Raw genomic sequence first — 12,171 nt, 5'->3', positions numbered from 1 at the left:
TCAAGTTGCTATTGCACACTCCATCAGTACCCAAAATTGTTTAAGAAAGGAAATTTCAGTGGAAGATTCAGGTGGGACTTGGTACCATCGTGATTCCTTTATATATCTGGCTTAGCAACAGAGCTGCCTAAATACGTGAGGCAATTGGTACCAGAACTGCCTTACCATTGCTGGCAATTTTGGATATGCATCGGTGGCAGGCTTTCTCCAGGCCAGCAGCCATTGTGGTGAGCCTTTTGGGGTGCCTGTGGAGACAGAAAAATTAATATGGCTATGAGAAAAAAGTGTCTTTACCTTACTAAGTATCTTGACTCAGAGTACTCACACATGCTGGCAGGCTTTCACTACCCTCAAGAACTCCAAGCATGCACAAACCCAGCCAGCAGTGTGGCATACCCAGAGGTAGGCACGCCTTCCAGTAGCTCCAGGCTGCCTGCTGGTGATGATGCTCAAGCTCTGGGGTCACAGGGAGGCTGGGGGAGAAGTATTCATGCTATCTTCCTGAAAATTATGGAAGGTCCTATCTTCACTTTGGGTTTCAGGCAGGGCAGAGTATTTGTTATGAGAAAACCCAGGGAAACAGGTGGGGTTTGCTACACAAACCTCAGCATGAATTAACTAGTGAGCAAAAATTAATTAAAAAAAAAGGAGGAGAGAGGATGAAAAGAGTTTTAAGGTCAAAGAGGATTCTGAAGAAGAATATGGAATAAAAACTGCAAACCACAGGGAGCCCAGAACAACATGCCTTTGACTGAAAAGTAGCTGGATTAGAAAGTAGCTCCTTGGAAAAGGTGGTGTGAGGGATGAGCAAGCAGCCAGGCATCCAAGGTCGGCCCTCAGACAGCACCAGCCAGTTAAGTAGCATCCCACATCAATGGGAGTGGGGAAGGCTCTTACACACACACAGAGACACACACAGAGACACACACGCTCCAAGCCTCAGCTTCTGGCCAGGGTCACCACAAGTCTGCCACCACCAGCAGCTGTGTGACAGAGGAAGGTGTGTGTGGAGGAGGCCAGGGTAAGGGAAGCTGCATTCCTGCCTGCCTCAAAATAGCCTCTAGATTTCTTAATGGTTAAAGAGCAGTATTTTAAGCTTAGCCTCATTGTGTTCTAAGTTAACATGAAATCCACCCTAGGGCTTTCTCATGCAATGCTGTGTCCAGCTTGGCCCAGAGCCTACTAGGGACCACAGGGTCCCAGGCATGTGTTGAAGATAAAGACAGACTTGTTCAACCAGCTGATCTATGGCCATACCCCTCTCCAAAGTCTGTCCAAGCCCTATTAGTCATGGCTAAGCAGAGGAGGCTGTCTCCAAGCCCAGACAGGACCCTTTGCTGTCATGGGGAAGGGGATGGGATTTGCTCCTTGCATAATGGCATTGCAGATTGTGTTTCCTGGCAGTTAATAGAGGCAGGTGTGGTTTTATCTGTGGGTGAGGGACCAAGCAAGAGTCAGGGACTGAGGCATTCCCAGACATCTCAGCAGGTCAGTAACCCTTGCAGGCTGCAGCCAGCCACCAACAAATACAATCAGGTTTCTAATGTGCCTGATCTCATCAGATGTCTCATGGAATTTAGCTCTCCTTTTCCAGCTCTCATCTTCATATCCCAGAGGATGTCTCCATCAGTTTTAAACGATGGACTGGAATGGAAATTATGTATGAGTGCCTGACCTCTGGTGAGTGCATGCATCTCATACCAGCCACCAAACCTTCTTCAGGAGAGCAAATACTGTGCTTACAGGCTGTAACTATTGATGAGCATTTAAAGGAAAAGTAAGCACTGTTGCATGCTCAGGGAAAACAGAAGGAAGGGAAACTAGTACTTTTCCCAACCAAATAACACATTAACTTTAAAACTCTCAAAGGTTTGTTCCTAGAAGATGCATTCAGGCATTCATTTTGCATCTGCAACAGCTACTGAAAAAGATGTTCTAAATTATGCAGAGATCAGGAATATTAATCTTTATGTAACTGTTTATAACTAAAATTACTTTTACAGCAGTAATTCTTACAGTAACAATATTAATCAATCCAATGCCATATTAAAAATCGGTTAAATATAAAATTATCTTAAGCAGAATTAATTGTGGCTGGGAATGCTGTGTTTCTATAAGCTGAGGATAAACTGGACGTTTTGTCTTTATTTACTGGTCTTTTACACTGAAAGAAGAAAGATAAACTGAGGGAGGACTCGGTATCTGGAAGCATGTCACCACCTAGTGACAGAGTCCAGGAGTGACTCAGAGCTCTGTGTGTGCAGTTCTAACAGGTGAGATAAAGGAGATTTCATGATGGCTGTGCACAAAGTACGTTCACACAAGGACACAACACACCAGGTAATGGTTTCAGACCTTCCTCACACGTTGGCTTGGATTTCTCCGGGAGTGACAAATCCTTCAGAGAAGTCACTATATTTGCCAGATAAAAAGGTGTTGCCCCTTTCCCCCACACCTTTGGTGATTCTGCAGAAGCTGCTGTGAGTATTAAGGATTATTTTCTTTCATGCCAATGTATGAGCATTCTAAAGTGAAATTCAGCAGCCAGGCAGCTGCAGAACTGTTTTGTTTCGCAGCTGAAACAGGGAAATTGTCACTGAAACTCGCAGGAACCTGAAACTGGCACAGCACAAAGATTGGTGGCATACAAGGGCAGGAAGGTGTCCTGCCCCATACTGCACACCTGCTCCCAGTTTGATAGTGAGTTGGGAAAATCATATGCAAAACATAAAACTCAGCCACAACTAGGAAAAAAAGTTAAAGACCAAAGCCAACTTCTGGACCTCCTCCCATCAGTCCTTCCCTGAGTTGGTGTCCCCAGTGCAAAGGGACCTGCCCTTGGGTAAGAAGGGACAGCAAGCAGTGGGGACAAGCCTCTGAAGCCCTTGTAGGAGGCTGGAGCCTCTCCATACAGCTGCTTTTCAGGGTGGCAGGTTGCAACTGAGCCACACGTGTCACAGCACCCCTGTGCCTCTTCCAGGCTGTCCAATGCTCCTCACTGAGTGCCCTCCCTGCTGCTGGTCAGCAGCCAGGTTTGCCCACCCAGAGCACATGCTGTGTGTTTACTACCTCCTGCTGTAACCCAGTTCCTTGTTCCTCACAAGCAGCAGTGAGAAGTGTGTGTAGCACAGACCCTCCAGCCTGTTTCCTTTGTTATTTCAGCTAGTTTTAGTTTTAAACTATTTTTCTGGTCATTATTCTCATCCTAAATTTTTAGGTAATAGGAGTCAAAAGAAGGTCAGCGCTGTCTGACTACCCTACAGCAAAGCCAAAAGACAACTTCAGGCTGGCCCTACCATGTGTCAGCCCAAACAAGAGCCACGTCCACACTTGTGCTATGTTGTTCAGACTGTTCCAATTGAGCTCTTCCCTCTCCCAGATGCAGGTGCTGCACTCTGCGCTGGTGGACACAGCAGGCAGAACTGGTGGGACTTCCTAAGATCCCAGTTCTCACTTGATGGCTTCTGACTGCCAGGGGGTCCCTGCTGGGACACAGGAGGTACACATGGGCCAGCAAAACCCTCTGGAGCAAGGGCTCTTCCCTAAGGACTGCTAGAGGGAACGATTTCTTCTTATTTTTCCGAAACATTCAGAGCAAAGTCCTCTTCCAGATCCGCTTTCCTAACAAACCATAAAGCCCCACGCTGGCTTTTATGCCAGCACACTGTCCCCTTCCCAGCAAACCCCTCTTACCTGAGTGCTGTGGCTGCCAAATCCCTTCACCTGCACGAGAGGGAGACGGGGCAGAGGAACCTCAAGATGCAGCGTGCGGTGGAAGGCAGCTGAGAGAGCCCTGTCGGCGGGACCCCAGAGCTGTGCTCGGCTCCCCGGGACTGTGCCCGTGGCACGGAGCGGGGCTCGCTGCCTTTTATTGCCGCTGGCCCCCCGCTCTCACGGCTCTCGACGGCAGCGCCGGGAGAGCTGCGGGATGCGGGAGCGCTTGCCGGCAGAGCCCATCCTCATTATTTCCCCACTCCCACGGCTGGCTGGAGCCACAGCCCACCCTGTGCCGTTTCAGGGTGACAGCAGGGGGAAGCAAAGGACCCCACACAGCTGTGACTGTACAGGAGGGGGGGAAAAAAACCCCAACAAACCAACAACATTAGAGGGGGAAAAATTATTTATTCAGTAGAGAGTGATAAGTACTTGGTTTGTTCTTCATGCAGTTCTCCCCCTTCCCCATCAGTACAGCTGACAGAGCTCTTCACAAGCTGCCAGAGGTATCACCTTAGCTGCTGGCTCATTTATGTCTTGTGTCACTCTGGCAGAGATCTGTTTTTTAGGTGGTTACCTGCTAAATCGCCTTCCCATCAGCAGGTGACCATCTGGCATCTCAGGTGTAATTATAGGTATGCATAATCTGCTGGAAAGCCCTTGTTTCTGCACAAGGAAAAGTGGGTTTGAGGGAGAGCACCTCTGCAGGAGGAGTGACAGCAGGAGGAGTGACAGCATTAATAAAGATTGATGTGTGTTTTGAGTCCGTTCAGGAAGGCCCCACAAGAAGGAAAAGGTTACCTGCTGCATTAGTGCCTGCAAAGTGCCTGCTCTAGCTCAGAAGGAACAGTTCTGCCTTCAGCTGCCAGGTTTGCACAGTTGCCACCAATGTAACTCCCACTGCTACACGTTTTGCATTAAGAAAATGGGTCCACACTGGGTCAGCCAAGGTAAAGCAAATGATCGTGTTTGATGGGTAACTCTGCATGCTGCTGAGCCAGCACATGGACAGACACAGCCACAGCCACGGGCTGGTTCTTAAACCCTCTGTGCTTTTCCCTGCAGCAAGGTCCAATCTCCAAAAAGCCCTGACCTCATGGTGGTGTGACTGCCTGACTGCCATAGCCTTGCAGAGTGAAAACTTTGGTGGAGGAAGTTTGGCAGTGAAGCAGAAGGTGAGCCTCTGGCCTTTATCCATGGACTGAAGCAGGGATTTATTTGAGCACTTAGACAAGGAAGCCATGCACTCTGTCTAGGCAATGAAGGGAGCAGGGAGACACTTCTGGAAGGCTCTGGTGCTCTCCACTGGTGCTGGAAGAGACACACCATCCAAGTGGACAGCTGGGCTTTCTGTGCTCCTAGTTCTTCTTTCCTTCAGTGTAATAAAGCTTCTTCCAGCAGAGAAAGCCGTTTTTTCCAGTGGTTATTTCCAGGCCAGTGGCTGGCATTGGGCATCAGCAAGGATTTCAGTTATGTCCAATATCTCTGCCTGCTTTTGGGGTGCTTTTTCTCACCCTCCACAGAGCTCTGAGGCAAGTGTGGGTTGCCTGTGTCTGCTGAGGTGATGCCCCACGGTCACACATCCTAACCCAGGGCATTCCAGCTTGTGTGCTGCTCTCCTTGTGACTGCTGAGGTCCCGGGCTGAGCTGAGCAAAGGACTCTGTGATGCTGCCACCAAAGCACAAGCCAGAGAATGCTCTCCTCAAACACAGCCCCCCCCTCAGACCAGGAGGGACTTTTGCATCCCCACATAATACATGTCTGGGGTTTTTTCACCAGGTGCCTTTTTGGAAGGGGTTGCACCTCACCATGAATTTTCATAGGTTCGTAATGGTTAGCATGGAGAGGGAAAGGGCCATGTGGAGATGCCATGAAGAGATGCCAGTGTTTGTTCATATTCAGTTTATTTTCACCCTCTGTATAGGGTGAACACTTTTGCCACAGGACCTTCTCCTAACTTGATGACTCAGAAATCAAAGTCAACATAGAAATAGCCCCCCATCTCCTGCACAATTTTTTCATGAATGTTACATTTTCTTGTATAAATTATCCTCGTGTATTGAAATATAAACAGCCAGTGGGAAAGAAATTCAGTGTACATTTCTTTCACTGTTCAAGGCAAAAAATGTGTACTTATCTGCTGAGAAATACTCTGCTTGTGCTGTGGAAACCAATCATCAATACCAACTTGCCAGCATTTTAATGATCGCCTGTGGGAATCCTGGAAATTATAACATTCAACCATCACAAGAAGATCATAGAAAAAAATAGCAGGGACCAAGAGGTCCTGTGGCAAGTGTAGCCAGTGTTGACAGAGACATCTGGTAGTACCATTAAATTGCTTGATTCTGGTGTTTTTAAAGGAAAATTTTAAGGCAGCCTTAGGCAGATACTGGGACTAGAAGTGCTACTGATGCAGTGAGTCACTGTGTGCCCAGCCCGAAGTCCCCTGGGCTCTGAGAACCACAAAGTGACCATTTCCATCCCCTGGGATTATTGGGAAGATGCAGAGCTTGATGCTGGGCAGAAGCTGTGAAATACTTCTGCCTACTGACACACAGAGGATCAGACCAGGCACTTTCCCTCCATGTGTTTCACTGAGAAAATGTTTTGTGTGGCTGTTACTGTTAATTACAGTGCCAGGTGAAACCTGCTACTGTGGATGTTTCAGTTCCTTGGTTTCTTCCCACAAGACTGTCTTTGGGAAGGGATGTTTATGTGCTGGTCTCCATGGCAGTTTACTTGGCAAGGCCCAAGAGGTAAGGCAGAAAATGAGAAAATATCAGACTGTCTGCTTCACACTTTCCTTTACTCAGGATAATTTATCACAGTGTAATCAAGGCCTAAGGAATAGAGAGGCAAAACACAAAGTGTGCTGGATAACCTCCATGGAGAGTAACTTTAGTAAAGTCTAGTAAGGGATAACTGCTCGTGTTGCAGCTTTCACTCAGTCAGGTTATTGAAAGGGTCTCTTTTTCTACTTTAAATATTTATCACACAATAATAGGACTAGATTTGCCTTGGTTTTGTAGGAAAGATTACAAGACACAAAGGAAGCAGCTGTGGCTTGGGATATCTGTGAACCTCCAGCCCCAGATACCAGAGGATAATCCTGGGAAAGTAACAGTAGATGTTCCCTGGGTCCATAGCCCATGTCCATCTGAGGCATGGCAATGAGCCAGATGTCCTCACCTCATTTGCTTCTATCACTGAGTCTTCAATTACTTCATCAAATTCAATCAAAATTGGCAAATAGATTTGCAAGATATTAGAGGGAACAAACAGACAGCAGAACCCAGGGCAACAAATGCACACGGTGTGTGTCTATAGAAAGCCAGGCTAAATCAAAACTACAGTGTTTGAAAAGTTACTAATTCCATTGCTTATGAATGATTACTGGTTTCCTATAGAAAAACAAAAACAAACAAATGAAAATTTATTTTATTTTTATTGAATGGCATTCATCAGAGATTTTCTCTCACTGCTAGTTCAGGAGGTGAACCTGTGTGTTGTTCTCTGTACAGAAAATATTCCTTTAAATAATAAATAAATTTCTTTAAATTTTTGAGTCCTCTGTTCCCCTGCTTATCCACCAAAGTAACAAATAGCACAAATAATTGTGAGCAAAATTTACTGACAAGCCCAGAATATTAACTGGGAAATTCCAGTATTCTTGAAGCTTGCAGTAAGAGGAAGTGGAATTACAGTAATTTCACGAATACAAGCCGCACCAATTTGACTAAGATTTTGCTCCTAAACCGGAAATGCGGCTAATAATCAGGAGCGGCTAATACAACCTCAGAAGTGCCTGCCAGAGTGCTGAGCCGAGCAGCTGCAAAGTCGGCATTTTGCGATTGTTACAAATCGCTACTTTGTTGCACCGCGGGTGGAGCCTGGCTCCGTGTAGGCAGAACGGGGGGCGGGGAGAGAGGCGGGAGAGCTCTCTTTCCTCCTCTGCCACAGCCCAGGGGAGAGACGGGGGGGGGGGGCCCGGCGCCGCCATTGCTGCAGCTCGGGGAGGAGAGGGGGGACCCGGGCCGGCCCTACCGCGGCCGGGGGAGGGGGGGGGGGGGACCCGGGCCGCCCCTACCGCGGCCCGGGGAGGAGGGGGGGGGGACCCGGGCCGCCCCTACCGCGGCCCGGGGAGGAGAGGGGGGACCCGGGCCGCCCCTACCGCGGCCCGGGGAGGAGAGGGGGGACCCGGGCCGCCCCTACCGCGGCCCGGGGAGGAGAGGGGGGACCCGGGCCGCCCCTACCGCGGCCCGGGGAGGGGGGGGAAGCCGGCGCCGCCATTGCTGCGGCCCGGGGAAGGGGGGGGAAGCCGGCGCCGCCATTGCTGCGGCCCGGGGAAGGGGGGGGAAGCCGGCGCCGCCATTGCTGTGGCCCGGGGAGCCGACGGGAGCCCCGCGCAGCCATTGCTGCGGCTCGGGGAGCCGACGGGGTGCTTTGTCCCCGCCCGCCGCCGCCGCGGCAGGAGCGGGGAAACTCCGTCCCTGCCCGCCGCCGGCGCCACGGGCGCGGGAAAGCTCCGTCCCCGCCCGCCGCCGCTGCCGTAGGAGCAGGGGAAGCTCCGTCCCTGCCTGCCACCGCAGGGCAGCGCCGACCCGGGGTGACCGAGCCCAGTGGCAGCGGCGGCCGGCCCCGAGCTGCAGCACCGTGCTGGCCCGCCTGGCCCCGTCAGCGGCCCCTAGCGGGCCGAGCCTGCACAGCCTTAGCTCAGCCAGTAAACCCCGCCCTCCCGCCGTTCTGTTACTAATTGCACGCGGGTCCTCGCTGCGAACGACAGAGGGGCTTATATTCGTGTGCGGCTTATCTATGGACAAAAACCAAAATATTTGCCAACACCCAGAGATGCGGCTTATAGTCAGTGCGGCTTGTATTCGTGAATTTACTGTACTAAAAATATAAAAGCCAATGCCCCTCTTGAAGTCCATGTATTCTTTGTTTATGCTGCTACAGAGTGTGCTAGACAAATGTGTAGAGTTTGCAAAACCCTTTGGGAATCCCTGAAAAATGAAGTGGGGGATAAAAAGATTAGCTCCACACACAGGGGCATAATAAAGCTGCTGAACATTTCTGTCTTAATTGTGCTTCGTGCTAGAGTATAAGGGAAAGTTACCACAGCTGAATAAAATGCTGAAGTCTCCTAGCAGCAAAAGGCCTTCTTTACTATAACAGCAGGAATATAAACCTCTCACTTAGAAGATATAGTTGACAAAAAAGGCTTATAACTCACAGAGGTTTTACATGGAGTGAAAAAAAAAAAGCCTATAAAGTTACTATTCTTGAAATATGATAATCTAAATCAGCAGTTTAATTTGCATTTCCGCATATCAGAGTTAATATTCCCATTTCATACAGACATAATAAAAAGTGCTGTTCCATTGACAGCAGAAGATAACATTGTGCATTTTCATTTTTTTAATTTCATTTTGTCACTCATGAAATATGCCTTTTGCCACCTTTCAGTGCATTCGTCCTCCTCAGCTGGAGGACAGTGAACCGTAATTAACACCGTATCTGTTCAACAGAACTGAAAATTCTAACCTTCCAAAAGGGAGGAGCACAATCCCTAATTGCAGCCTTAACTCATGGAAAACAGAACCATGTGTTTGCTGTAGAGTAATTATGTGAATGATAAGGAGAAAAAGCAGGAATACCACAGAACAGCTGAGTGACCACAAATGAGCTAGGATGCAGTTCAGTGCAGTATCCATGTGTGTGGAGTGAGGAGTCTTCATTGCAGTTGTCTGAATATGTGATTTCTGGGAAAAAGAGAGAAAGAGGAAAAAAAAATTTGCTGTGCAGCTGAGCTGGGAAACAGGATTTTGTTCTTTCTCACTAATGGATCAACTGAGATTCAAATAGAGGTGTCTACCCAGGAATTCTCATTAAGGTCTGCTGAGAGGCATGGTCTGCTGTGGTTCCCTAAGTGCATCCCACCTGGCCCACAGAGAAAGATGTAGGTCTTGTCTTGCTAGCCCTGAAAAGAGGGGTAATTGAGGGCACCTCAAGCAGTTCCAGAAGCCAGTATTTGTATTTACCTGAATGGTTCCTGCTTTGGCTCTGCCTGCACTGTGATGTGGGGCTGGACACCTGCAGCGTGTGTAGATGCTCGTATTGCTGACAGCCTCGTTTAGTTATCTGCAGCTGGATTCTAAAGTGATCCCTGTGGTCTGTGCAGGCAGGAAAGACAGGAGTTGGTGAAGTTTGTTTCTTGCTTCTATAGGGCTGTGCTGGGGGTGGGAGGTGGGGTGTGCTGTCCCTAATACAAGGGAGAAACAACCCTCCTTTCTATGCATCTGGACATGTGTATATTTAGGTAATGCATTAAAATATCTATTTTGAAAGATAAAATCCTGCTTTATGCAGACACTCCAAGTCCCATAAACTAGAAATTACCCCATTGATTCCTGATCATCATTGCCTGCCCACAAGGCTGGTGTCAGCTGCAGCTGAGAGGCCCAAGGTGGGAGTTTGTGCTCATGGGATGCTTATGAGAAGGATCTTTTGGTGGCAGCCAGGGTCATGACTTCTCACAGCCATGTGTTGCCATGCACAGAATATCTCACGGCTTGACAAAAGTGCATCTGGAGCAGGCCCTAAGCACTTTGTAAAGAAGACATTTCCCTCCATGCCAGTTTCTATTTGAGCAAGAGCCAAAGGGGATTCCCTGAGGACCCCAAGACCTTTCTCTGCAATGGAAAGCTTTGGTGGAGCAGTTCTCCAGGCAGCTGATAGAGTATAACAAATCCAATGGCATGCCAAATTCAATGTTTTGGAGTCCCTTTGAGTCTGTTCAAGGACTCTTCATATCCTGGGCTTCAGGTTCCAAAGCATTCAATTTTAGACCTAGTTGCAGTGGATGAAGGCTGGATTAGGAGCCAGCTGAGGTTGGGGCTGTAGTAAATCCAGCCTCTGGCTGACACCTGAGCAAGAAAACTCATGTAAATGAGCCATTTCTGGTGAAATTCCAGGCCTATTGTTGCTTCTCCAGATGAGATTATGTCTCAGAGTGTTAGGTTTAAGTTTCCCCATCCAAAAGGGTTTGTGAGCTAGAGGCGAGGCTTATTTGGGCTGCAGACGCATCTCACCAGATGGCACTGTGCTCACAGGCTCAGGACACAGCCGGGCTGGACAAGTGACCAAGCAGAACCCGTGGAGGTGTTCACGTGCTGTGTAGATACATCAGACCCGGCTGGGGGGCTGCAGCTCCCACTCCACAACCTTAGCATGCCTCAAATCAGACTCCACACAGAAGTGGGGACTATGTTGACACTAAGTCATGTTCCTTTGCGTGTCGGGTGGGCTCCGAGTGATTCCAGCACAGACCTTGGGAAGCAACGTGTCCCATGCATGGAGCACACCAGATGGCAACACCATACAATCTACCACCATGCTATCTCTTCAGAGTAGCACTTCCATAAGTCCTCTTTAACTGAAACAACCTTAGGACTCACAGATGTAGCATGAGGAGCAGTGGATTAGTGCTGCCAGAGCAGAGCCTGCCACAGAGCTTTCCTCTCAGGTGTATCTGTGTCTTCCAGACAGCTTTCCTAAGTGAGGGTAATGAAACCCACAGATGGGTTTTATTGTGCTTCAGAAGCAACCAGTATGAGCATGGAGCTAAGTACTAATTTTGGCTCATAGCCTGCCAGGAGCTCAGTGACTCCTTCCAGCTCCACCCAGCATCACTGGACTTCAAACCAATGGTTCCAAACTGTGAAATTCTGTCACTGTGGGTGAACAATGGCTCGTAGTCTGATACCAGTGGGTATCAGAGACCCAGCTGCCATTAGGACTGCACTTCTCTAGGTGTTGTGTGCCTCTGTTCTGGAGTTTTCCGAATGGTAAGTTTTCCAGCAGCATGGCACAATTCTTTGGGGCTTTATTTCTTTGGATGGTAAGAGATGGTAACAGCAAGGAATAATAAGAATCTTGACAAGTAAAGACATAATTTTTTTTCTAATTCATTTTACATCTGTTCACATAAGGCCTCTCTCTAGTCAGAGAACAGATCTAAACTAGCATCAGACTTGTTAGCCATTAGTTCTGCACTCTTAGATTTGTCTGCAGAAAATTATTTTGATAGCAACCAAAAGAGTGCTTGCAGACTTGTGGAACAAAATGATATAATTTAGTCATTTTCTGTGAGATAATAACGGCATTTAAATTGAAAAATGTACTCTGATATAATTACTCTACATATTTATAAGCCTGCCCCAGGAGTGCAGTAAAAGAACAAGTGGCAATATTTTTATTGTACCGTGTGAGAAAAGGCTCTCAAAGTCTTATTTGTATCATTTCATACATGTTCAGGTGATGGAAGCCTCATAAAAGCAAAATGATTTCCTGATTTTCTCTGATCCAAAGGAAACCCTAGCCACATGAATTGGAGGCAGACTCCAAGGTGGGACTCACTCATACACCTGGGTGCCCTGTGCCCAGTGTGTGTT

At 48.3% G+C, this 12,171-nt stretch overlaps 1 protein-coding gene across 2 annotated transcripts in view; it reads right to left on the bottom strand.

Moving 5' to 3' along the window:
* The window catches only part of TMEM272 (transmembrane protein 272), a 41,867-nt gene that overhangs the window by 21,135 nt on the left and 8,561 nt on the right, over positions 1-12,171 (bottom strand). The window contains exons 1-2 of one of the 2 annotated variants that reach the window (XM_033053386.1): positions 3,694-3,956; positions 166-245 (exon numbers count right to left, since the gene is read on the bottom strand). In XM_033053386.1, the coding sequence (XP_032909277.1) occupies positions 166-223 (58 nt within the window). In that variant the 5' untranslated portion in view covers positions 224-245; positions 3,694-3,956. Of the gene's footprint in view, positions 1-165; positions 246-3,693; positions 3,957-12,171 lie in introns of those variants that run through there. The other variant, XM_033053387.1, reaches the window with a different exon arrangement.

The sequence above is a fragment of the Catharus ustulatus genome, chromosome 2, assembly GCF_009819885.2.
Source record: "Catharus ustulatus isolate bCatUst1 chromosome 2, bCatUst1.pri.v2, whole genome shotgun sequence".
Taxonomy (NCBI): domain Eukaryota; kingdom Metazoa; phylum Chordata; class Aves; order Passeriformes; family Turdidae; genus Catharus; species Catharus ustulatus.
This window is presented reverse-complemented; position numbering and strand designations above follow the sequence as displayed.